Here is a 27,671-nt window from a genome sequence, read left to right as displayed (position 1 = left end):
CAGTACCTATAGTTTTCAGACACACAAACATTTTTTCTACCATTGGAACACATTTGTTTAAATAACTTAATCATAGTCAGGCGGGCAATGAAATTTTCCCTACAGGTACTTATAACTGCATTCGCTGTTGTTCATATTTGTCATGGGTTTTTTTCTTTGTTACGTGTAAATTGCTTTAGCATTTGGAGCAATGGTCTTACGCTTCTTGGCCAAATAAAGGCACACATGGCTAAAAAAATGAAGTTCTCTTCCGATCTTTGATTTTTTTCCTTCACTGGCCTGGCAAGTGTTAGTAGCACAATGAAGGTGAATCTTTCATCTCCAAGAAGAGGCAATCACTATTTCTTATTTGCCTGATGAAGAAGTATGTTGAAGCAGCCTCTGCTTCTGGTGTTCAAAAGGAAGTTGCACCTTGTCACTGATTTGGGACCCAGAGAGTGCAATGTTCTTGTCTGGTGGCCTCTGATCAAACTGCATGATAGAAACCTCAGAACTTGTGCTGCTTAGCCCCAAGAAAGTGTATTCTAAAAGTTTGCAACATGGCAGCAAGAAGCTATCCAGAAGAAGGGTGAAATATAGGAACGTTTTGTGGTGGGTGAGTTAGCATCATAAAAATATTTCTACATGTTTTCTGCTGCTATATCCAAGATCTGAAGTCTTTTTTTACTCTGTCCATATTCAGATAAAATTCCCTATAAAATTTGTTGGAGAGGCCTGATTAAAAAAAAAATCAGACCACTTCAAGATTTAGGGCTCTTTATTAACTTACATTTCACTGATATTTATAATACAGGCAGTCCCCGGGTTACGTACAAGATAGGGACTGTAGGTTTGTTCTTAAGTTGAATCTGTATGTAAGTCGGAACTGGCGTCCAGATTCAGACACTGCTGAAACTGACCGCCAGTTCTGACTTATATACAGAATCAACTTAAGAACCCCAGGCGTCCCCAAGTCAGCTGCTGCTGAAACTGATCAGCAGCTGATTCCAGGAAGCCCGGGGCAGAGCAACTCTGCCTGGGGCTTCCTGTAGTCAGCGCTGGTCAGTTTCAGCAGAAGCTGACTTGGGGACGCCTGGGGCAGAGCAGCTGGGGTGCTACTGGACCAACCCAGCAGCACCCCATCTGCTCTGCCCCAGACGTCCTGATTCAGCCGCTGCTGAAACTGACCAGCAGCGGCTGAATCAGGACCTGGGGCAGAGCAGCTGGGGTGCTGCCGGGTTGGTCCAGTAGTGCCCACGGGCGCTGCAGGACCAATCGGCAGCGCCCCAGCTGCTCTGCCCCAGAGTCCAAAACAAAAGCCTGGTCTGCTGGGGGGGGAGCACACTAGCTGCGCCCCCCCCCCCCAGCAGACCAGGGACACGGGGAGCAGAGCCGCAGCGGCAGCGGGGTGCCGCGCCTCTGAGGCTTTGCGCTGGCAAAGCCTCAGAGGTGCGGGACCCCCCCCGCGGCTGCGGCTTCAGTCCAGGGGCCTGTGGTCTGCTGGGGACCGTCCCCAGCAGACCACAGGCACCGGGTCTCAAGGGGCAGCAGCAGCGGTTCCCGCGCTTCTGAGGCTTTGCTCTGGCAAAGCCTCAGAAGCGCGGGAACCCGCCCAGTGCCCCTGGTCTGCTGGAGACGGTCTCCAGCAGACCAGGGGCACCAGAGCAGCTTACGAACGGGGCTTTCTCGACCTGACTTCCGGGGCGAGAAAGCTCCGTTCGTAAGTGCGGATCCGACGTAAGTCGGATCCGCGTAAGTCGGGGACTGCCTGTATAGGTAGTCCCACTGAAGTCAACAGGATAATTTAGGAAATGCAGTTTTATACTTTGAGAATCCAATCCACAGAAGCTTCGAGGAAGAAAGAAGAGCTGCTAACTGTAGTAAGGTTCTCCGGGTTGAACTACAAAAGAGCCAGCCCTGAAACAGGTAATCTGCCAGACCAGGGGAGGTCAGTACCAGCCCCTCTGCTGCTGCCAGCTGCCAGCTGTGGGGCTCCACTCTGGTGGCAGCAGAGGGGCCAGCATTGATCGACTGGGAAATGGGGAGATGCTCACAGGAAGAGGCAGGGTGGCTGCGGAGCCCCATGATGAAGAATCAGGAGCACAGCCTCCGAGAGTGCACCAAGCCCCAAGTTCACTGGACTGTATTCCCAGCCCCAGTCATGGGTCTGCACAGCCACTCTCCCTCTGTCCTCAAATGTCCCTCTTCAACACTCCATTCTTTCTCCTCCTTTCTCTCTGAGAAGTGTCACAAATGAGCTATTTGCCATGCTCGGAAAGCTCTAAGGAGAGTGGGGAAGGAGTTTCTGAGCACGGGGCCCAGCTTTTCCCTGGGAGTGCCGGACCACAGATGGGCTATGGAGGTCCAGTCTGTATGAACATCCAAGAGTGACAAATTGGGATCTCTAAAACTAAATTCATACCTAGCAATTAAATTGATTGTGAAGCTTGTTTAAAGCAGTTTTGTAGTTCAAGGACTCAGTAGCAGTTTGTTCTATCCTTTTTTTTTCCAATTAATGTGAGTCTAGCATGCTCAGCTGATCTATTTGTTATTTATATCACGTACTTTCCCCATGCAATACCGTAGTTGTTTTAATGTTTCTGTGCTTTAAGTCATGTGGTGCCATTTTATTATGTGAAATCATCTTTTTTTCTATATCAAAGTCTTTAATTATCTCAGGGTCCCTTGACCCTGGCAACACTCATATTTATGTATTCCTGAAGCACACAGCTCACTCATTTCATGCTCAGTGTTAATCTAATATTGAAACTTGGAATTGTCATGACCTGAGTGTAAGAAGCAGGGTATCACTGCGCTATTCCCTGAGCTGGCCAAAGACTGAGGGTATGTCTACACTACCCTCCTAATTCAAACTAGGAGGGTAATGTAGGCATACCTCACTTGCAAATGAAGCCCAGGATTTGAATTTCCCGGGCTTCATTTGCATGAAGCCGGCCGGCGTCATTTTTAAATGCCGGCAGTTCGAAACCTAATCCGAACTAGCTACTCCGTGCCGCGTGTAGCCGCGCGGCACGGAGTAGCTAGTTCGGATTAGGTTTCGAACTGCCGGCATTTAAAAATGGCGCCGGCCGGCTTCATGCAAATGAAGCCCGGGAAATTCAAATCCTGGGCTTCATTTGCAAGTGCGGTATGCCTACATTACCCTCCTAGTTTGAATTAGGAGGGTAGAGTAGACATAGAGCATCATCACTCAGGGTATGTCTACTCTACCCTCCTAATTCAAACTAGGAGGGTAATGTAGGCATACCGCACTTGCAAATGAAGCCCAGGATTTGAATTTCCCGGGCTTCATTTGCATGAAGCCGGCCGGCGCCATTTTTAAATGCCGGCAGTTCGAAACCTAATCCGAACTAGCTACTCCGTGCCGCGTGTAGCCGCGCGGCACGGAGTAGCTAGTTCGGATTAGGTTTCGAACTGCCGGCATTTAAAAATGGCGCCGGCCGGCTTCATGCAAATGAAGCCCGGGAAATTCAAATCCTGGGCTTCATTTGCAAGTGCGGTATGCCTACATTACCCTCCTAGTTTGAATTAGGAGGGTAGAGTAGACATACCCTGAGTGATGATGCTCTGAGATCCCTCAAGGCCTTCAGCCCAGCCCCTGAGCCTTTGGAATTTGTAAAGTCCACCCATGCACATTATGGGGATACATACCAAGATTAGCAGCTGTACCCCTGTGCTGTGACATGGCTATAATTCACAAAGTCATGTGTAAAAAAAACTAAAAATGAATGAGAATTTAAAAATCCAATAGCAACAGACCAGAAATGCCAGAGATGATTGAATCAGATGATATTCTAAATGTTTGTAGCTGTTTCAACCACTTCACATGGACTCTAATATCCTTGGCTTCAGAGTGATGTTTAGGGTTGTGCATGCTTCTTTTGTCGTCGTGTGGGTGGTTAGGTTGATTTCTACGTGCAGGGAGTTGTTCCGGGAGAGTTGTGTGGATTGGTGTGGGTGGTAAATGAAAGGTGTATCTGTAGTGAAGGGCTGTGTGCACATTTTTGGAGATAATGTGTGGTCCCATGCTTCCACAAAAAAAATAGTGGCAAAAGACAGAAGAATAGAAGCCTGAGACGAAACAGGAAGGACTGCAGTCAAAGAACACAGTGAGCAGTTTTAGCCCTTTTCCAGGGCCCCATAAAATATCCATGCAAGCTGTCAGAATTCCAAACTAATTATTTCACAAATAGAAATAAGCATGGAAACAAGCCAGACTAAATACATTTGTACCTTTATCATCAATTCTATTTTGTGATTAAATGGAAGCAACAAAGGAGAAACAGCATTCAGGCAATCCTATCTGTTTACAGCTAATTTTCCTCAATACCTCCACAGTCTCTGCTCATACTCCATGCTGGCCTTTCAGTTCTGGGAACGGAGATAATTCATCGTGAGCAGACATTGTCCTTTGTCACACAATTTGACATACATGTTATGTTCTTTACCATGCATTTGTCAGCTGTTTTGCCTACCATACAGAAGCTAATAGACATTCAGAAGAAAGAATGAAGAAAAGAAAACCACATGCTAGACTTGCTGAATGGGTCTTTCATCCCATGAAGCTCAGAACTATAGGACCCTCTGATACTGGCAAAAGAAAACTCTAATGAGAAATCACAACCTACATTTAATTAAAAAAAATCACACATTCTGACCCTTTACCTTGCAAAGACAGGTTGGATAATGTACAGCACTATATGCTCTACTGGACTATTTCTATATGAGGAAGCTTGGTGGCAGGGAGAAAGGGGACTTAATCTTTCACATGTTTAATGCAAAACAGAGGAGTCTGTCAAGCTTGAGGTGTATTCCAACCAAAGAATCATTATCCTAGGACTTACCAAGATCTTTAGAGATATTCTGTGTGAAGGGGTTAGATAATATTCAAGAGGAATTGAGTAAGTTTGTGAACAATCAGCTGGGCAAAACATAGTTCATAACCCTATTTTAAAAAAAGCCCAAACAGACCTGAACAAAGACACTAACTGGATGGCCCATTATAAAACCAGTCTTCCTTACGTTTAACGCATCATTGACATCAAAAGCTACATATGGGACACCTCTAGTCCACTGAATTAGCCTTATTAGCACCGGCATTATTATTGACAGGTACGTTTTTTTCCTCTCCCTTCTTTTCCTGTTATGAATTCTGATAGCCACCCTTTTTTCTCCACTCAAGGTCATCTGTACATTTTGCTCACAAAAGCTCACTAAAACAGACAGCTGTGTTAATAGGGTTAAAATATTACGTAGAGAAATTAAGTGATACTCCAAAAATTCAGGGACCAAAGTATTCTTCAGGGTTTGCTATAGGCATTCACCAGGGCTGGTCCACAACATTTTGGCACCTGAGGCAGGGAGCTCAAATGATGCCCCCTCACTGCACCAGCAGACGACACAATTTTCTACACTCTGGGTCCTAGTGGTTCCCCCCACACACACACACACACACACACACACACACAGTCTAGCACCTGAGGCGGCCATCTCAGTTCGCTTCATGGTAAGGCCAGCCCTGGCATCCACAATGCTGTCTTTCCTCTGTTTTCCTGAATGGACTTTTTCAGAATGGATTATAAACCTGTCAGTCCAAGTATAGGATCAAGAAGTCACCAGTAGTGCTGGAATTTAGCTTCTTCAAATAGAGGCCTGATTTCTTTTAATCTGATCATTTTTTACACCTCAGTATTATTTTAGATTGTGGCAATTCCCAAAATGCAGGCGCTCTCTGAATAGAGGAAAACACAGCTCCTCCCTTCAAGAGATTACAATCTAAAAAGACTGTCCTCAAACTATGAGGATTTGTCATTTAGTTTGATCTCCTATCATGAAACAGAGCAAAGCTTTTTTGTGACGTACTAGACTGCATCCTAGTTGGGACAGTCCTAATTTTAAAATGGTTGTCCAGGGTTTAGTCATACTAAATCCTAATAAATCCGGAAGTATCCAGAGAAGAGCATAAGGGTAAAGATGTCTGAACTACTCTTGGACAAACTGAATAAAGCTTCTTATTGTTACCCCTTTTAATTCAAAAGACAAGCCAGCATCTTGTGTTCTGTTAAAAGAATTTTCTCCTCTTTTTTATGCAGTCTGTTTACAAAAAATGTACATAAAGTCCTGTATTCCTGAACATAAGAAGAATCAAACAGGAGACATTTTCCTTTTTTTACAGTCCCAGTATCTTTCCAGACATCATTCCACCCAACAGTTTTCTCTGTTAGTTTTTCCTCGGAGTCACTCTATACATACCTCTTTGGCTGGCTTCAAGCTTTGTGGCTGCTTTCACTGTCTGCTTCTGTGATATTTCTGTTGCTTTTCTCTCTGATACAGACAGCTCCATCTGATACAGAGCTCCATAGATTTTCATTCCACCCCCACTGAAAACCATCTGCCAGCATAGCTCAGTACCTAATCAGCTTTGCATATGAACGGTATTTTGGGTCGTACCTTGTATTGTTTCCGTTTACTCCAAAAATGACACTAAACTGCTGCTTACATTTATCCTGACTGAAAGGTGGCTGTTCTGCCCACCATCTCCAATGAGTTTTCACCCAACTCCAAGCTCAACATTCGATAACACTGCAGGTTGGGTTTCCATTTGAAAATGAACAAAACATTGCTTTGTCTGTTTGGTATATGCTGTGGAACAAATTAATTTGGGGACAAAGTCAAAGATTTCTAAAGAAACCATTGAAATAGTCAGATTTGGAGAAAAGGGTACACATCTGACCTTTTATGTTATCCATGAGGGCAGGGGACTGGACTTGATGATCTCTCGAAGTCCCTTCCAGCTCTAACATTCTATGATTCTATGAATAATATTCATAATTTTATAGCACCTTATGACCGTTGAAAGGCTATATAATTACAGTAAATCCATCAGTCTAATAATATTAAAGGAAAGATGACCTCTAATAGTATAAGAGCAACAAACTATGTTTCATTAGGGTTTTTCCTCCCTTACTGACTGTTATTTTTAAGAGCTCGGAAGGAATTAATGGTAAAAATACCAGTGGAGAAGGCATTTACCAGCATGGATGAGTCTTTTGGGGGCAGTGATGAAATCTTTTGAAGATGCCCTGATTACAAAATTCTTGCACTAGGAATTTTGGCATACAATAACAGATTACCTGCAAGTTCTGAGTAAGGGCTGAATTTGTTCCACTCTACAATAACAAAGGAATATTGATGCAACTCTGCAAGAGGAAGTCAATGGATAAAACAATAACTTACGTAATTCAGCTTCAATGATAAACTTTTAGGTGTGTTTCAATTTTGTAACCCTGCTCATCATATCTAGCACCTTCTTGCTATGCTATTGTGTTCTTTGTTTCCATTGAGATTGTGACATCAGAAATCATAGAATCTTAGAAAATTAGGGTTGGAAGAGACATTAGGAGGCTATCTAGTCCAACCCCCAAGTCAAAGCAGGACCCACCTGCTAAATCATTCCAGTCAGAGCTTTCTCAAGCCTGACCTAAAAATCTCTAAGGATGGAGATTCACCTTCTTAGGTTACTCATTCTAGTGTTTCATTGCCCTCCTAGTTTTTCCTAATACCCACCTGGAGCTCCTCTGCTGCAACTTAAGACCATTTCTCCTTGTTCGGTCATCTGCCAACACCAAGAACAGCCTGGCTCCATCCTCTTTAGGTAGTTGAAAGCTGCTATCAAATGCCTCGCCCCCACCCCCCTCCATGGCTCTCTTCTGCAGATTAAATAAACCCAGTTCCCTCAGCCTTCTCTCATAAATCATGTGCCCCGCGCCCCCTTATAATTTTTGTTGCCTCCACTGGACTCTTTCCAATTTGTCCACATCTTTTCTGTACTTAGGAGCCCTATGTGATCCTCCAGATGTGGCCTCACTAGTGCTGAATAGAGGGATATAATCACGTCCCTCAATCTGAAGGCAATGTCCCTACTAATGCAGCCAAATATGCTGTAGGCCTTTTTAGCAAGAAGGACACATTATTGACTCAGGTTTCACAAAAGCTGGGATATGTCCACTTCCCATTGACAAAGTAGCGAACCAATTAATACATTAGATTATATATTACTGAGATACAGTACTGGGAGCTACAGAGGCAGAGATTTAGCTGGTGCCTTACATAATGGTTACGTCTACACTGGAAGCTTCTTGCGCAAGAACTGTTTTGCAGAAGAATCCTTGCGCAAAAAGTCTTCCACAAGAGCGTGTCTACACTGGCATGTACTTTTGTGCAAGAGCATCTATGGCATTGTGGATGCTCTCTTGCGCAAGAAAGCTCTGATGGACATTTTAGCCATAGGGGTTTCTTGCGCAAGAAATTCATGTTGCCTGTCTACACTGCCCTCTTGTGCAAGAGGGCTTATTCCTCGTGGGGAGAAGAATAAGTCTTCTGGAAGAAGCCCTGTTTTCTGATGCTAGACTGTAAATTTACTTGCGCAAGAACGTGTGTGCAGTGTAGACACCCGCCAAGTTTTTGAGCAAGAACAGCTGTTCTTGCTCAAGAAGCCACCAGTGTAGACGTAGCCTAAGAGATTTATGAGTGGTTCTGGGAGCATTGATGCAACCTGGTTGAATGTTGTGCTCCACACGCAGTTGTGCGGAGTGATAACAGCACCTGGAGGGGTTGCTTCTGGTCACTAGGAAGGCACTGTGAGAGACAGCCCAGCCTGGAGAGAGTTAATGTGGCACAACAACCCCACAGTCCCAGGCTACACATGGAGGGAATCCCATTACAGTTCCTGTACTGGTACAAGGATTGTTCTCTAAAAATGCAGAGAAGTAATATGTGACTTTTTTTTTTGTCAATGAGCAGCATGGATATGTCTTCCTAATGGGTGAAATGAATTGTTTCCATGGGACAAATTGTAAAAACTACTTCGTAGGAAAGCTCATTTACTAGGGGATAAACGCAAAGAATCATAGGGTTAGAAGTGACCTCAGGAAGTCTAACCCCCTGATTAAAAACAAGATCAATCCCAACTAAATCATCCCAGCCAGGGCTTTGTCAAGCGGGGTCATAAAAACCTCTAGGGATGGAAATTCCACTACCTTCCCATGGGTTGGGTAACCCATTCCAGTGCTTACCCAACCTCTTAGGGTGTGTCTAGACTGCAGGGTTTTTTCGAAAAAAGTAGCCTTTTTTCGAAAAAACTTCACCTGCGTCTAGACTGCAGCCGCGTTGTTTCGAAAGAGGCTTCCAGTCTAGACGTAGCCTTAGGGTATGTCTACACAGCAAAGTTATTTAGAAATAACTTTACCAGTGTTTACACAGCCAAACCTCTATTTTGAAATTAAATTGAAATAGTGGAGGGCTTATTTCAAAATTGGTAAACCTCATTCCACAAGGACTAGCACCAATTTCGAAATTGCTATTTCAAAATAAGAGTTGTGTAGATGCTTATTTTGAAATAGGGGGCCTCCAGCCCTTCCCAGGGTGCCCTGGTGGCCACTCTGGGCACAATCAAGAAAACTCCTCTTCCCCTCTCTCTCTCTCTCTCTCTGTAGCCCTTGAAGAGGTAGACTCTGGCCACAGTGCCTTTGCCAGCTCCAAGCCTGCCAGCCCAGAGCCAGCAGTCGCCTCACCTGACCCAGTTGTCCCAGCATGAGCCAGGCAGCCAGTGCCAGCCAGCCCTCCACCGCTCCCCAGGACCAGTCTGCCAGTTCCCAGGAGCCTGCCAGGGGCCAGAAAAGGTGGGCGCCTGCCTGGTCCAGTGCGAAATCAGGGACCTAATTCAGGTTTGGGGGGGAAGCCTCCAACATCCATGATCTCCGCACTAAACAGAGGAACACAACCGTCTACAGGCGGATGGCTGCCAGCCTGGCCACCAAAGGTCACATGCAAATCCAGGAGCAGGTTCGCATGAAAATAAAGGAGCTGCTGCAGGCGTATGCCAGGGCCACAGGGGGCAGCTCCCAACCAGGGGAAGACCCAGGCTTCTGCCCTTATTTTGATGCCATAGGAGGCATGGGGGGGGGCAGGATGGTCTGTGCCCCCCAGGTGGTCATTGACCCTGGGGCAGAGCTTGCTGCCTCCTGCTGCTCCAGCCTCTGCTGCCTCCCCAGCTACCACTCCTTCTCCCACTCCTGCTTCTTCCTCCCTACCCTCCCCACACCCCTAGGGATGCCAAGGCCCCCACATCCTCAGTGCTGGGAGTCAGTTGGGCCGGTGAGATCCCCAACCCTGAGCTCCTCTTCCCCTTTCCTTCCTCCCCTTGCCAGCTCCCCTCTCCCACCTTCTTTCCCCAGTCTCACCTCAGTTTCATTCTCCCCATCCCAGTTTTGTTCAATAAAGAGCCTTTGTTGTAATAAACACATATGTCTTTTATTGTACAGCAGGAAGGGGAGTTAGGGAGGGGTAAGTGGAAGGGCATGAGGGAGGAATGAGGCACAAACCCCCAGTGGGGCACACCAGGGACACTGTTTCTGCCTGCAGAATGCGTGGCCAGACTCGCAGCAACACGTCCAGGAGAAGCACCAGAGTGCCCAGGGGCAGCTCTGGCTCCATGCTGCAGAGTGCTGTGGTGTCCTGAGTGAGGGCAATCAGAGCACGCAGAGAAAAAAATGCTTTGCTGTCTCTCAGCAAGGTAGCCAAGCAAGCAGTGAAATCTTAGAACCAGCTGTCCGGGGGTGGGGGTGGGGGTCCCTTTAAGCACAGGTCTCAGATATCTTGTGTGGCTGCTACCTGAGGCTAACACCTGACCTGATGCCCTGCCAGAACTGGTTCCAGACGGCCTTAAATGTGATTCAGCGTCCTATCAGTGTGGACGCACTATTTCGAAATAGCAGAATGCTATTTTGAAATGCATTTTGGGTCTAGACACGTTATTTCAAAATAAGCTATTTCAAAACAATGCTGTAGTGTAGACATACCCCTAGGGAAATCTTTTTTTTCTAATCTACAACTTAGATGTCCCTCAATTTGAGACTATTGCTTCTCATTCTGTCATCTGTCACCACTGAGAACAGCTTTCCTCTATCCTCTTTGGAACCCCCTTCAGGTAGTTGAAGGCTGCTATCAAATCCCCTCTGAGACTTCTCTCCTTTAGACTAAATAAATCCAACTTTCTCAGCTTCTCCTGATAAGTCACGTGTTCCAGTCCCTTAATCATTTTTGGTGTCTTTTGCTGGATCCTCTTGAATGCATCCATATCTTTCTGTAGTGGGGCCCAGAATTGGACATAATACTCCAGATGTGGCCTCACCAGTGTTGAATAAAGGGGAACAATCACTTCCCTAGAGCAGCTGAAAATGTTCCTACTAATGCACTCCAAGTTGCCATTAGCCATCTTGGCTATAAGAGCATACTGTTTTCTCATATCCAGCTTCTCATCTACTGTAATCCTAGGTCCATTTCTGCAGACCTGCTATTTAGCCAGTTGGCCCCCAGCCTGTTACATCTTGGGATTCTTCCATCCCAAATTCCGGACTCTGCAGTTGTCCTTGTAGAATCTCAGCTTTCTTTTGACCCAATCTTCCTGTTTGTCTAGGTCACTCTGGACTGCGTTACCTATCCTCTAGTGTCATCTGTGAACTCAATGAGGGTGCAATCCATCCCTCATCCAGGTCATTAATAAAGATGAACAAAACTGGCTCCAGAACCGATCCTTGCAGCACACCACTTGATACCAGTCATCAACCAGACATCAAACCATAGATAACTATCCATTAAGTCAGACTATATTAGCACAGCTAAAATGTAGTTCAATCTTTCAGTGTTTCATATTTTGAACACATTTTGCCCTCTGACTTAGTAAGGCAATAGCACAGTTAAGGAACTTTGTTAACATACAATTTATCCCATTTACCATATATGAAAATGCACCAGAGGGCTTCTAGGTTGCAACCAAGTCTCTGCAACATCAATATTTCTGTGGTTTAGACAGGACATGAAAGTACATAACTGAATAATTCATTTTAATCAGAACTTATACAGCAATGTGACTTGCTTGATTTGGTCTCACTAAAATCAAGATTAAATTAAAAGCAAACTATATTTTGCTCAGACTGCCATGAAAACATTATGACTGTATCATGTGATATACACAATAGCTTCTTTTCTTGTAACTATAAACAACCCATGTTAGTTTCAATAAAATCTTGCATATGTTCTAGTTCTTTCTGGTATGTGTTTATTTCTGATGTGTATTTATTTATCCACTTATTTAAGGCAAGATTTTCAAGCAGTTTAGGTGTGTTAGAGTATGCTTAATTACCATACACAGTTATTATTGCATGCTAAAATTAGTGTTTGGAAGTTCTAATGATTCATTAGGCACATTTGTGGTTTCACTTTAGCAAAATTACCTGGGCATGGTCACATTAATCTCCATCATAAATTAGGCCTTAAATTTTCATACGCATTTCACACACGCATAAATTGTTTGAAAATCTGGTCTTTATGTTTTTCTTATTTCTTGTTTATTAGCATTTGTTCATGCATGGTTGCTCTCTTATAAGCTAGTCAAGCAGTGTCTTTCTCCAGATAGGGTGTGAACCTTGCCGTGCAAAAAGTAACTACAGTACATGGGTTGTTAAAAAGGAACAGACTCTTTAACTTATTTGAAAGGCTATGTAAAAGGAAAGCACTGTGCAGATTCATAATGTAAAATGATCAGTTCCAAGACAGCTTAAAGCTATCTGAAATCAGTTGACATGAACTCCACTGACCGGAAACTGCAAACGAAGCCATAATTTGGCCAACAAATATTCGCTGATGAACGTATTTGGGATATTTCAATGATGTTTAGATGTTATCTGTGAGAAACTCTGCATTCTTTCTTTGTAGAGATTTTTGTGAATGTTTGAGTTTCCTTGCATTTAGCTCTTTGACTTTTCAGGTTTATTTATAAAGCAAAATCCACCTGAAAGCAGCACATTCTCATTAAAGTTTTACATGACATTAAGTCGGGACTGAAATCTCTTCCATGAGCATTTTCTTCGGTTACTTCACAAATTGTTGTTTAATCTTAATGTTTCAGAAGTTTGGGTGCAAACAGTTATACCTTCAAGTACTCAAGTAACTGAAGATTCACTGAGGAGCGACGTGGAACCTAAATCACAGGCAACCCTTACCTCATCTGTTCCTCTACCAGGCAGCGTTACAGCCTACTTAGATGAAATGCAAGTTCATCCTTCAAGTGCTATTAGAAGTATAACAATTGATGAAGAAATTGGACAAGGTAAGCAACCATTCAGTGTTTTACAAATTTTGTACTAGCTTTAGATTTTTACATTATTAAGCACACAAAAGAAGGCAGAATGCAACAGGATAACTTCTCTGAAGCAGTGTTCCCACATCCATTAAGATCTGTTTTCTGACATCAGGGTTTACACAGATTAGTACATGGAGTCCAATGGAAAGTCCCATGCCATAGCTTAATATCAAAAGAGTTAGTTGCTTTAATTGATCCTCAACTACAAAGCAATAATTCTATTGAAACCAATAGCGATGCACCACCACAATGTCAGTGTGAGAGGAGAATCATACCAACTATGTTTTTTATACTCTTACTTGCTGTGACAGGTTACTTACTGTAACCTGTCTGACTCCTAGGGAACCCTCGGATAGCTTGGCATGAGTTATCTAGGAACAGCAAAACTCCACAATCCCATTTTTATGCCAGGTCTCTAAGAAATGGAACTAGACCAACAGAAGAATCAATGGCAGAATCATTGATGCAGATGGTGCTTATTATTGAAGTACAAGGCCCGAAAGTGCTGGATGTAAAGGAGTGGCTAGAAATGTGCGTGGGGGGGGGGAGGGGGGAGAATTGTTTCATTCTGGTAAAAGAACATGATGGAACTACCACAAATGGGAGAACCTTGATTTTGTTGCCTGTTTGTATACTGAAACAGGAAAGAACTTTTATTTGGACAAGATTTAACACTAGAAAGGAGTGAATTGCAAAATATTGTGGCTGTTTTAGTGCAGTTTATGAGCTGCTCTCACTTTTGAGGCAACAAAGTGCAAGGAAGCATGGTCTAGTAGTTAGGTGCTAGCCCAAGACATGGAGACCAAGGACACCTTGAACAATTTTCAGGTATCTAAAATGTTTTCAAGAAGGAGGAGAGAGGCAAATTGTTTGTTTCTGATGATAGGAGCAATGGGCTTAAATTGCAGCTAGGGCAGTTTAGATTGGACATCAAGAAAAACTTCCTAACTGCCATGGCAGTTAAACACTGGAATAAATTGCATAGGGAGGTTGTGGAATCTCTGTCATTAGAGATTTTTAAGAGCGGGTCAGACAAGACCTATCAGAGATGGTCTAGAATCAGTGGTCACCAACTGGTTGATCTTGGAGCCTTTGACATGTGCTCTTGAATGGTCTGGCCAAGAGGCTATCAAGCACAGCACTTCAACTGCCCCTCCTCACACTGCTGCCTTGGAGTTGCCCCTCCCTGGGAGCCTCCTGCTTCCTGTGCAGGGCAGGGAAGGGAGAGAAAGAGCACTGATCTCAGGGTGCCCCTCTCTCAGGGGGAGCCAACAGGGCTTGGGAAGGATGGAGTTTGCTGGCTGTTTTGGAGAGCGGTGCAGGGCCAGAGCGGGGGTGATCCTGCCTTAGCCTCACTGCCCTACCACCCAGGAGCCACCTGAGGTACGCAGTGTCCAGCTGGAGCCAGCTCTGATCCCCTGCCCCAATCACGACCCCACTCCTGCACCCCGAGTCCCTGTCCTAGCCCCTAAGATCCAAATTCCCTTAGGTTATGTCTACACTACAGCGCTAATTCGAACTAACTTAGTTCGAATTAGTTAATTCGAACTAACTTAGTTCGAATTAGTTAATTCGAACTAAGCTAATTCGAACTAACGCATCTAGAACTAAAAACTAGTTCGAATTAGTGTTCTGCTAATTCGAACTAGCGCGTCCACATTAAGTGGACCCTGAACCGGGGTTAAGGATGGCCGGAAGCAGTGCCGGCAGGGCATCAGAGGAGGACTTAGAGCATGGAGATGCTGTCTCAGGCTAGCCGAGGGCTGTGCTTAAAGGGACCCGACCCCCACCCCGGACAGACAGTTCTCAGGGGTGCCCCGCTTGCAAACCAGTCCTGGCTTGGATTGCCCGGAGTACCCACACTGGGCACATCACAACACTCGGCCATCAGACCGGCTGTACTTGCCGCAGGCTGCCATCTGGGGAGAGGGGGCAATTGGGGGGCTGCAGGAGAGCTTCCACCCCCAGAAGCCCGCAGAGCCAGCCCAGTCCTCCCCATCGGGGGCACGTACCCCATTCCTCCCTCACCTCCTTCCACTTACCCTTCCCTAGCCCCTCTTCTTGATGTACAAAATAAAGGACAATTGTGTTCAAAAATAAAGAAAACGTGTGGTCAAAAATAGAATCTCTCTTTATTGAACAAAACTGGGGGAGACTGGGAAAAGGAGGTGGGAGAAGGGAAGAGAGAGGGTGGGAGAGGGGAGGGCAACTACAATGATCAGGGGTTGGGAACAGGTCCCATATGAAGAGAGGCTAAAGAGACTGGGACTTTTCAGCTTAGAAAAGAGGAGACGGAAGGGGGACAGGATAGAGGTCTCTAAAAGCAGGAGTTGGGTGGAGAGGGTGCATACAGAAAAGTTCTTCATTAGTTCCCATAAAGAAGGACTAGAGGACACCAAAGGAAAGGAATGGGTAGCAGGCTTCAAACTAGTAACAGAAAGTTGTTCTTCACAAAGCAAATAGTCAACCTGTGGAACTCCTTGCTGCAGGAGGCTGTGAAGGCTACAACTAGAACAGAGTTTAAAGGGAAGTGAGATCAAGTCATGGAGGTTGGGTCCATGGAGTGGTATTAGCCAGGGGGTAGGAGTGGTGTCCCTGCCCAAGGTTTGTGGAAGGCTGGAGAGGGATGGCACGAGACAAATGGCTTGGTCACTGTCTTCGGTCCATCCCCTCCAGGGTCCCTAGGGTTGGCCGCTGTCGGCAGACAGGCTACTGGGCTAGATGGACCTTTGGTCTGACCCAGGACGGCCATTGTAAGCTCAGGGTCGGGGGTCTTAGTGGACCCCCTTGATTTTCATGCACACCTGCTCCTGGGTGGCCAGGCTGGCAGCTCTTCTGCCCTAGCTGGCCACTTTCCTGTGCCTAGTGCAGAGGTCGTGGACAAGGTCCACGATGTCCGCACTAGCCCAGGCAGGTGCCCGCTTCTTGCGGTCCCGGGCAAGCTCCCGGGAGCCGCCAGCCTGGTCCCGGGAAGAGGGGGAGGGCTGGGGGGCATCAGGTGGGTGGCTTGATCCATGCCAGGTGCAGGGTCTGCTGGCTGGGTGCTGGCAGGCTTGCACCTGGCACGGGCACCATAGCCAGCCCGTGCCTCTTTAAAGGGTCCGGGGCCGGGAGGGGGGCAGACGAGTTTCCCTGGTGTTGGCCACAGTGGCCACAAGGGAAACCTGGGGAGGACTAGCCTCCCACTAGTTTGAATTAAGGGGCTACACACCCCTTAATTCGAACTAGCTAGTTCGAACTAGGCTTAATCCTCGTGGAATGAGGATTACCTAGTTTGAACTAAGTGCTCCGTTAGTTCGAATTTAATTCGAACTAACAGAGCGCTAGTGTAGCGCCTATGAAAGTTAGTTCGAACTAACGTCCGTTAGTTCGAACTAACTTTGTAGTGTAGACATACCCTAATAGAGCCTGTATCCTGAACCCCCCTCCTACATCCCAACCTCTGCCCCAGGGTCAGCTCAGAGCCCCTCTATACTCCAAATCACCAACCCTCTGCCCCTGCCTGGTGAAAAGGAGGGAGGATGGGGGATAGAAGGAGGATGGAGCGAGCAGGGGCAGGGTTTTGGAGAAGGGGCATGAAGGAGGTGGGACAAGGGTATTTTGGGTTTGAGGTAGATCCTAGATTGCACTTAAATTCAAAAAGTGATCTCGTGCTTAAAAAGTTTGGAGACCACTGGACTCTATAATACTGTTCTTCCTTGAGTGCAGGAGACTGGATTTGATGACCTATTGAGGTTGACTGTGTAGCAGTCCTACACGTTTATGATTCGAGAATATGCTCCATCACAAGTTTCCTGTGTGTCTGTGGGCAAGTCACTTAGGCCTAGAGTCACACAAATACTTAGGTCCCTAAACACTTGATCTACGTGCATAAATCCTAGTTTTAGAATCAACTGAAATTCACAAAATTCCCACTAGATCCTAAACTTGCCCATCGCCTAAGGTTTTGCAGCAAAGGGTTCCTTAGAACTCTATGGTCCTGCCTCAAGACATGCACACTGCTGCCTCGTTCTAGGTGTCTGAATGCCATCTCCCACCTCAGTCCCAGAGTGAATTACAAACCAGTCAAAATAGGCGTTTGGCTGCCTAACTCAAGTACAGTGCCCGATCCAGTAGGCACACTTGGGGTGGCATTTATCTAGTGGTCAGGGCATTCACCTGAGATGTGGTCTATTCTGATGTTGATTCTCTAAATTACTTATCCAAAGTACAACAGCTTCAATGGAAGAGACTGAGAGAGCCCCACTTTATAGCCCTATGATTAGGGTACTCACCCGAGAGCAGGGGAATCATTTAAGGGAGGCAGAAGCACCTCCTTGCCTCTGCCCCCACCCTCCAATTTTGAATTAGAGGTCCGCTTACAGTGCACACCCCATTCCCAGGCAGAGCCCTTAAATGCAACATGGCTAGTCCTCTCCTTCAGGTTTCTGGGGTTCTCTGGCTATGGCTCTCCACCCCGTCAGTTTCCTCTGCTAACAGGAGGAGGCTCACACCCAGCTTGCCTGCTTTTGGCAAAGGCAATGAGCAGCCTGAGTGTGGAATGTAATGAATTCTACAAAGGTGATGCACTGCTCCCAGCTTGGACCCCTGGGATCAGGAGTCATTATTTGTTTATAAAGGGAGGCAGGGTATTTAAGATAAGAAAGTGTGGGTAATTAAATTAGATTAAGGAGCTGGAATTTAGATGAGCCTGAAAGCATTGCCAGACACTCCAATTCCCAGATCTGTAAAACAAGAATCCCTCTTCACGGGGTGTTGAAAAGAGACCACAGAAGATGAGCAAGTATTATCAGAACAGAAGAACTAAAGCCAAAGTAACGTTCAGAAAGGAGAGAGATGTGAGGGAGGTCACAACTGAGAATCACTAGCAAAAATGGATGTCTCCCTCCAGCCCAAAGAACCTAAGCCACCAAGATAACATACTCCTCTGGTCAGAATCCCCCATTGATTAGTTTAGGTGGCTCTTTGCCTAGTGTGCTGGTTTTGTGAATCATGGTCATAGAATTGTAGACTGGAGTTGGAAGAGATCTCAGGAGGTCATCTAGTCTACTCCTCTGCTCAAAGAAAGTAACTAAACCCCAAATAAATTGTTCCAGCCAAAGCTTTGTCAAACCTGGCCTTAAAAAACCATATGGATGGAGATTGCACCACTCCCTAGGTAACCCATTCCAGTGCTTCATCACCTTCTGAGTGGAATCGTTTTTCCTAATATGCAACCTAGACCTCCTCCACTACAACTTGAGACCATTGCTTCTGTCATACGCCACCACTGAAAATAGCCTAGCTCCATTCTCTTTAGAACCTCCCTTCAGGTAGTTGAAGGCTGCTATCAACTCCCCTCCCCCATTTTCTTTTCAGAAGACTAAATAAACTCAGTTCCCTCAGCCTCTCCTCATACGCCAGGCACTCCATCCCCCTAATCATTTTCATTGCTCTCCACTGGACTTTTTCCAGTTTGTCCTCATCTTCTCTGCAGTGGGGGCCCAAAACTGAATACAATACACCAGATGTGGCCTCACCAGTGCTGAATGGAGGAGAATAATTGTCTCTCTTGATCTGTTGGCATTGCTCCTACTAATGCAGTCAAATAATCTGTTAGCCTTCTTGACAACAAGGGCACACTGTTGACTCATATCCAGCTTCTAATCTACTTAAACCCCAGGTCATTTTCTGACAAACATCCACGTAGCTAATCAGTCCCTGGCCTGTAGCAGTGCATGGGATTCTTCAGTCCTAATTGCAGGGTTCTGCATTTGTTTTTTGAACCTCAGATTTCTTGTGTTCCAATCCTCCAATTTGTCTAGGTCCCTATGGACTCTATCCCTATTCCCCAGCATATTTGCATCCCCCAGCTTAGTGTCTGTAAACTTGCTGAGGGTGCAATCCATCCCCTCATCCATATCATTAATGAAAATTTTGAACAGAACCGGACCCAGGACCTACCCTTTGTCAGCCACTATAAAGTAGAGTGCCCAGCTAGACATTGAGCCATTGATCACTTCCTATGGAGCTTGACAATCTAGACAGCTTTCCACCTTAGAGTCCATTCATCCAAGCTGTACTACTTTAACTTATTAGCAAGAATACTATGGGAAACAATGTCAAAATCTTTGCTAAAGTCAAAATGTAACATGTCCACCACTTTCCCCCTATTCACAGAGCCAGTTACCTCATCATAGAAAGCAATTAGGTCGATCAGGCATGACTTGCCATTGTTGAAGCCATATTGACCGTGCCTGATCACCTTCCTCTCTTCCAAGTGTTTCATAATGTATTTCTTGAGCACCTGCTCCATGATTTTTCCAGAGACTGAAGTGAGACTGACTGATCAGTCATACCACAGATTTTTTTTTAAAAGGACAAAGATAACAGCACTTGCTTTTTTCCCCCAATCATCTGGGATCTCCCAGACCACTACAAGTTTTCAAAGATAATGGCCAATGGCTCTGCAATCACATCAGTTACCATTTTCATCACTCTCAGATACATTAGATCCAGTTGCATGGACTTGTGAATATCTAGCTTTTCTAAATAGTTCTTAACCAATTCTTTCACTTCTGAGGACTGCTCATCTCCCTCCCATATTGTGATACCCAGTTCAGAAGTCTGGGAGCTGACCTTGTCTATGAAGACTAAGGCAAAAAAAAAAAAACCACTCCACAAAACACTGAGCACTTCATCTTTTTCTACATCATCTGCTACTAGTTTGCCTTCCCTATTCAATAAGAATCCCACACTTTCTTCTTGTAGAATTTTTTCTTGTTACCCTTTACAAGCCTTTCTAGCTGCAACTCCAGTTTTGCTTTGGTCTTCCTGATTACATCCCATGCATGCTCCATCCTCTTTGGATTCCCTCCCTTTCAGGTAGTCTAAGGTGCCTGTGTGACGGACCCAGCAGGGTCCGCACTAGGAGCGGGGGAGGCCCCCCCGCTCCAGCAGGAAGCGGCGGCCAGGGACGGCCAGAAGCCGCTCGGCGCGGCGCCGCCGGCTCCGCAGCGGCTAAAGGCGGGGGCAGGCGCGCGCCAGAGGGGACGGGGGAAACACCGGGGGCCCGGGAGGCGTCCGGCGCGGGCGCCCCGGTTCGCGCCCCGGGCGGAAGCCGCGGGCACGCTTCGGCCGGAGCCGCGCGGGGACCCGCTGGAGGGGGCGGGGCTGACGCCCCTGACGTCACCCGGCTGCACCCATAACAGGGGCACCGGGACGCCCAAGCAGGGGGAAGTGAGCGGGCAGCCACCCTGGCTTCCCGGCACCCCAAGCACCCGGCTTTCCGGGCGACCAAGGGAGACGACCCCGGCAACTGGAGGCTCGCCCTGGGACGAACCCGGCGTCTACGACGGGGTAAGTGACTTGACTCTGCACCGGCCCGGGGGGCCGGCGCAGCGGGAGTGGAAGGAGTCCGAGGCGGGGCCGTTCTGGCGCCCGTGGGCAGGCGAGTTTCGGGCGGCTGCCCCGCCTGCCGTGAGGGGAGCGCTTTAAAGCACCCATCTCACTTAGGGCCTCGGGCTGGGACCCGGTGGTGAGGGCGGGCCCGGGTCCCCCACTCCCCCACGCCCCGACCTCAGCGTAAGCCCAAAAGGCGACGACGGTCGAACACAGCACCCCCCCCCTTCCCCGCAGAGAGGGGCAGCAAGGCGAGGGGGCAGAGAGTAGAGGGATGGCTCAAGAACCCCAGTCGGGCCCCCGGCCGGGGGCCGCCCGGGAAGGTACAGGTCCGGGTCCGCGGAGCCCCCTCGGCCCCACAAGGGGCGAGGGGTGATCGCACCCGGGGCCGGACTCGCCCGTGAACCCCGGAGGGCGGGGCAACTGGGCATTTGGAAGGCGGTGGGTTCGCGGAGCCCCACCCCACCCCGCTGGCTGAGCCCGGGGGATTTCGGGGGTGCGGGGCTCGCACCCTTAAAACCCGCCACAGCCTGTCTGTACCCATTCATTGTATAAGGAATGTAAGTATCTAACTCAAGCTTTATGAATTACAGTGTGTTCCAGTATATTTCTAGGTGCCTAAAAGTTAGGGGCTGCAGAGATTTTTGTGAATCTAGGGCTCAGATACTATGATCCTCACCTACCATAAGTGCCCCCAGCCAACCGTGTGTGCCTGAACTCTTTCTTTGCTGGAGTTATTCAGCCTTCCTGCCAAGTCACACACAGTCTGTGTGCAAAATAAAACAAACACTTTCCAGAGTATAAGTCTGACATGGTTTCTCTTGGTGCTCTCTGTAATTTCTCAGTTTGTTCCCACTCTGGAATAGAGTCATGTCGTCAGGGATTTCTTCCTAGATGCATTATCTTCACCTTTTCAAGGGCCTTCTGTTTCCAGCCCTTTGGTTGGGTTACTGTTGTCCAATTCCTCACCTCTAGAATGCCTCAAGATCCTTGCCACTTTCCCTAGTAGGTTATGCTAATTAAGGGTTATTCTGGGGGAAGGAGAGGGAACCCAGTCCCACCCTCTACTCTGGGTCACAGCCCAGAGACCTGTGAAGAGCAGTTATGTCTGTTCCACTGTTGTTCTAATTCTCTGGGCTGCTTCCGTATGACCTTCGCCTTTACCTCAGGTCTCTGGCTTGTTTGCAATGAACTTACCACACTGAGCTGTTCATGGAATTTCTAATCTTCCAGCCAGCTACCCGATCTTCTCTCCTTGTGCACCACACAGCAACTAACTGCTGCTCTGATCTGTAGGATCTCTGATCCTTTTATATGGCCTTCATGCCCCAATTGGTTGCTTCCCCTGCAGCCACTGTAGCCTTGCTGGAGTAGAGTAGCCTCTACTGCCCTTTTTCTGGACTTCAGGGCCTTGTCCACCCCACACAGAGCCATAGAAGAATCTTAGGCAGAAGTCACATGAGATATCTTTAAGACATAGCTTGAATATCCATAAGTGACACTGTGCAGTCTAGGCATATGATATGTCTACCTCTCCAAATAGAAAGAGGCACTATACACATAACCTCTGACAAATTGCTATTATGTGACTTTTTAGCAACTGCTCCTCAGGGAGAATTCATGCTTTTGTGTCTGAGGATTTATTACCATTTTCCTCAAGTGGTTGAGTTTATTTCCATAGTTGTATCATAAAGAGATGTTTTAGGACTGGGGAAAAAAAGGTATTGTCTGAACATGATGATTAAATTGTAAAGTCATGATAATTTCCCAATTTATACTGGGCTTTTCCTCATACATTTCAGAATAAAAATCACATCAAGAAAGCATAGAGGAGATTATATACAATTGCACTTAACAGAATGGCAGAGTGCAAGCAATGTACGAAACTCAATGTAGAAAAATATTACATAAAAATTATTCCTCTGTATATTTTCAAAGTCCCATCAACCTACAAATATATTGAAGTAATTACTTTCTTTCTTATGAGTGGACACAGTTGTGATATAGAGAGCTTCAGAAAAATATATTTCCACGCCGTCTCCTCTCTATTGTATATCTCCTGTTTAAAATATACAAAGAAAGAAACTTAACAGAGATTTCCAGCTGACCAGTAGGTTGCTGTGACATACCACGTGTCATCAGATGTCATCAGATATCATGGACACTTAGGCTACGTCTACACTACATGCTTCTTGTGCAAGAAGCCTTTTGCGCAAGAGTTTTTGCACAAAACCTTCTTGCACAAGAGCACATCCACACCTCAAAGCACATCACAAAAGCATTGTGCTTTTGCCCAAGAGTCCACTGCATGGATTCTCTTGCACAAGAAAGCTCTGATGGCCATTCACAGAATGGTCCTTCACAGAATGGCCATCAGAGCACTTGTGCTTTTTCCCCACACTTTCCTGCTCCTCTGGAACATCCACACTTGCCTTTTTGTGCAAGAACTCTTGCACAAGAGGGAGTTATGCCTCATAAAAGGAGGTTTAACTATGGCGGGAAAAGCCCTCCGTGCTACCGTTTTACTCTTGATTTCCTTGCACAAAAGCACATTTGAGGTGTGGATGCTCCACGGGTTTTGTTCAAAAACCTTTCAGTGTAGACGTAGCCTTAGTGGGTTTATTGGTCAGTCACTGAGGGGCGTCTCCATGGTGGTAGAAGTGAAAGCAAAATTTACCCCTTAGTAATTTTAGTGCCAGATTTTGTCTCCTCTTTCATTCAGCCATCTGTAAGTGGTCAGAAAAACTTGGTTAGAATCATTTTCCATTGGAAAAATGTAGTGCTGTCAAATTCTAAACACTTCACAAAATTGTCTATTTTACCAAAATTTCATTAGAAAGAACATTTTGATGTTGGTTATTTTAACATTTTTGGAACACAATGTTTTGACATTTAGTTTTGGACGGAATATTTGTTTTGATATTTTTATTTTACGTATCATTGTAAAAAGTCAAAATCAAAATGTTTGATCAATCCAAAAGACTATTTAAGGGTTTCCTTTGCAGAGAATTTCAATATGGTTAGGTTTTCTTCTGATTCACAATAATCCTTAAATCCTTCATGAAATGGAATTTTTCATCATATAGTTCGACATGCACCCTTCACGCACATATGTACACTGGGACTATTGTAAAATCACCAGCGTTCCGTAAATGACACTAGAATATAGCTTAGGAGAGTAACCCTTTGAACTAGATGTAGCCTTTTGTCTACAAAAATCTTTTCATCCCCTACAAAAATGTCACCAGAACTTGGCTGTTAGAAAACAAGACACATGGTGATAGGCCTCCAAAGAAGTGCCAAGCTTCCAGTTAGTGATGTGAGTAGTCGAGTTGACTACTTGACTATTCGCATCAGAGGCAGCAAGAGGTAGGGGGAAGCAGGAGCTGGTGCTGGTGTGGGGGGAGCCAGATTAAAAGCTGGTTCCCCCAGCACCATCACTGTGGTGCTGCTTGCCTCTCCTCCTGATGCTGCCTCTATTAGAGGCAGCAGCGAGGGAGGTAGGGGCATGGGAGATTGCTGGAAGCAGGCTTTTCCCATGGTGGGCTCGGGGTTGCCAAGGCAGAGGCTACTCTGCATCCAACATGCAACCCTTGTCCTTGGCAGCTGCAGCTGGCTACGAACAGAGGCTGCTTCAGCTCCGGAACAGTCCCTGTCCACGGTGGGGAGGGGAGTGCGGGTGTCCCAGATCCCCCCCAGGATGTCCTGCAAACAGTGGCTGCTGGTTCCTTCACAAGCCAGCACTGAGCAAGCCCAGTTCAGTTCCGCTTTGCACCGCATAAAGGAGCTACCCCTGCTGCGGCTCTTACTACATTTAAACTGCAGAACCACAGCAGGGAGCAAGCAACTCCAGGGGGCTTCCTCCCTTATCGACTAATTATGTAGTCAATAGAAATGCTATCGACTATACAATTAGCTATGTACTTGCTTTCTAACATCCCTAACTCCAATATATAACTAAGTAGCTGATAAAAGGACATTCCATTTTAATAGCCCAGATAAAACCTATCGCATTATTTATGAGCGAGACCTTCTTCTTGTAAATCAGCTCATCTCCAAAGAAGTCAATGAAGCTATATATCAATAAACATCAGCTAAGGATCTGGTCTCATATTATAGAGCTGTTAGATTGTTGGCATTTCCTCATACACCAAGAAAGGGGGAGTTTTTAATGTAGAAATGGGACAACTTCAAAATTGGTTCAAGATCCAAAATTTCCCATAGACTGTAGGTCTTAGTGTACATAGGACTGGGTTTGACCCATTATAGACATAATATAAGCCAGCTGTGTACTTTTAATATTGAGCCAGATTTAGAATGATGCCCAAAGATTTAGGTGTGGCGGTCAGCTCTGATTTTGTTTTGGATTTATGTGAAGAAAAGCAAAACACATTCTGCACAATGCAATGCCTGCCAACACAAACAAAACACACACTTCTGGGGCAGCAATAAGATTCTTCGTCCCACCTCCACCCCCTGCCTTTTGAACATTGGATGACACCCTGGTTCCACTAAAGTCAATAGGAGTTTTTCTAAAGACTTCAATAGAGCCAGGATTGCATCCAGTGTCTCTGCTTCCACATGCCTTGTTCAGCATGAATAAAAGAGAAGAGGCTGTAAATGGGGTGGGGGGGACCCAGTGAATTTGCTATTTCAAAATTGGTTTAGAAGCCTCTGAGCATGCTGACAACAGTAGCCAGAAATGACAGAGGTCAAGATGGACCAAAAATCTGGGCAGCCCCAACAGTGTCAGCACAATTCTACTCTCAGATTTAGACTGAAGAATTTAGATCCCAACTGAATATTATGCTCTTCTGCCATGTGCAGAACTCCATTTAATCAATCTCCTCTTACTGCCATTCTTACTCTTGCAAAATTGCCATTGGTTTCAACAGAAGTAATGCAGGGTCGTTGTGTTTAAGAATTCTTTGGACATTAAATTATACTATTATGCAAATAAGTTACTGTGTTGGATTTTCAACTGAAATTAGTGACTGCATTTTGTTAACAGTTGGAATTGGACAAAGAGAATCTTGGCTGAACAAACTCCGAATCAATGGGAACAAGTTGGCATTTTTGAAGTGCCTGATTGGGTGGAAAGGAAGTAAAACAGCTGTAGAAGAAGGTATTTTGATGCAAGTTGAGGAACATACTCTGTCATGCATAATAAATATTGTTCTTTACATATACCTTCCTCATGCAAATTTTATTTTTTCATAAACTACCCATGTGGGTAAATCTGTATTATGAAGTGAGTCAAACTAGATGATAATATTGGTATCTTTTGGCCTTTAGAAATCTTCTAATCTATGAATTGCAGTATAAGGAATGAAACAAATAGGTTGGTAGAAATAACATCCATTCTATTGTAATTACCTGTAATAATTTGCCTATAAGTACCACCAGATTAAAGAAATCTGGTATGTATAAATGTGGTGATTATTCGTGTTTTTAAAAAGGAAGGAAGATAAAAGGTAGGGATATTAAATGTTCAGTTTCCATAATGCATTGAGATGAAACAAAATAAATCCTTAAACAAATCACCCATGAAAGCAATAAACTGGAATAAACTTTAGAGGGGAATATTTTCAGTTGAGCTAAACTCTAGTGTCCTGACATGCGAAGGCACGTTTAGTGAATCATTTCCAACTGTATTTTGTAGTCCATTACATGGATTCCAGAAACAATCTGAGTAATGACACCTCAGAATGTTTTACATCTGAGCAGCTGCCTGTGCCAGAGACTGCAATTTAAAGTCATACTTCTAAAAGTTAGCCCCTGGGGGAGAACTCTTATTTATCAAAAACAAAAATACCAAGTTTGAAATATTGCACTTTGTCTGGGATGAAAATTGTACAAATATAACTTGTATATAAAGCTTAGCTATTTGTGCACTTTTGTCTGTGTGTCTAGTTGTTAAAGACATTTTTAATATACAGTAGCTCCTGGAGTTTGCTCTCCTGACAATCACAGGCCGCCTGAGCTGGATGGATACATGGCAAAAGAAGAGCAACCATATATTCCATACAAGTTAGCTAAATTATACATTACCAAGGTAAAAAAAATTGAAAGCATTCAAATATTTGTTGAGTTGAAAGAATAATGTACAACACAGGAAATTATCCAATAAATTAGTATGTCTATACTCATAAGCTATGACAGGCAAATTTTAGTTCCCCATATATTTTAATTCTATTCAACTAAGTTCATTATGACTTTTTTAAAAAAATTATAGAGATTGGGCTCAAACATGTCAATTTATTTTTCAATATGTGACATTCAAAATTTAACAGAGAAGATATCGATTCCGATCTATTATCCTGTCTCTAACAGTGTCCTCCCATAGATCTCAGAGACTGATGGAAGAAATGCCCCCGTTAACTGGAAAATACTGTTCTGTTTCCCGATAAATGTTTTATCCTAATCCCTGATAGTTAAAAATTGTCATATACTTGAAGCATAAGGTTTGTGTGTGTGTTAGAATCCACCATAACAACTCAGGAGATCCTTGTTATCCATATAAAAAGACCACTCCTTCTTTGAATCTTGCTAAGTTCTTGGCCTCAGAAGCATGCTGTGGCAATGAGTTTCACCATCTAATCTAATGTTCAATGGAAAAAGATATTTCCCTTTATCAGTTTCCACTTTGTTCTCTTTCCAATTCCATTGAATGCCCCTTTGTTCTAGTGTTATACAACAGAACAGAGGCTCTTGATCACCCTTTTCTCTACCATTTATTGTTTTCATCTCCTTTCTAAGGTAAACAATCTGTGTTTACAATCTCTTCATATGAAGGATTTTTCATGCTTGTCGTTCTTCTCTGAACTGGTAATTCTGCAATATTCTTTTTGACATGAGGTAACCAGTACTGAATGCAATATTCCAGATGAAAGCTTCTGACTTATATAAAAACACTCTATACAATTGGAGCTGTGTCGTTTATTTAGGATTAGTCAGATTAATTAGCAAATAGAAATATTATCATTTGACTAGACAAGTGTGAATGTTCAATTGCAAATATTCACAGTGTGACTTGTCTTATTACAGTGCTAATCATGAGTCAAGTCCTGCTCCCCAAAATCATAAGTTT

The 27,671-nt window shown here is 45.1% G+C and overlaps 2 protein-coding genes across 2 annotated transcripts in view; one reads left to right on the top strand and one right to left on the bottom strand.

Annotated features, from left to right (window-relative positions):
- Nucleotides 1–27,671, bottom strand: part of LOC102452968 (cytochrome P450 1A5-like) — a 91,893-nt gene that overhangs the window by 4,387 nt on the left and 59,835 nt on the right.
- LOC102452715 (uncharacterized) overlaps nt 1–27,671 on the top strand; it is a 68,423-nt gene that overhangs the window by 11,679 nt on the left and 29,073 nt on the right. The window contains exons 3-5 of the mRNA XM_014580963.4: nt 12,968–13,168; nt 25,593–25,706; nt 26,521–26,636. Of these exons, the coding sequence (XP_014436449.3) occupies nt 12,968–13,168; nt 25,593–25,706; nt 26,521–26,636 (431 nt within the window). The remainder of the gene's footprint in view (nt 1–12,967; nt 13,169–25,592; nt 25,707–26,520; nt 26,637–27,671) is intronic.

Source organism: Pelodiscus sinensis, chromosome 6, assembly GCF_052426305.1.
Source record: "Pelodiscus sinensis isolate ZL-2025 chromosome 6, ASM5242630v1, whole genome shotgun sequence".
Lineage (NCBI taxonomy): Eukaryota > Metazoa > Chordata > Testudines > Trionychidae > Pelodiscus > Pelodiscus sinensis.
Note: the sequence above shows the minus strand (reverse complement) of the source record. Positions and strands in the feature narration are given on the sequence as shown.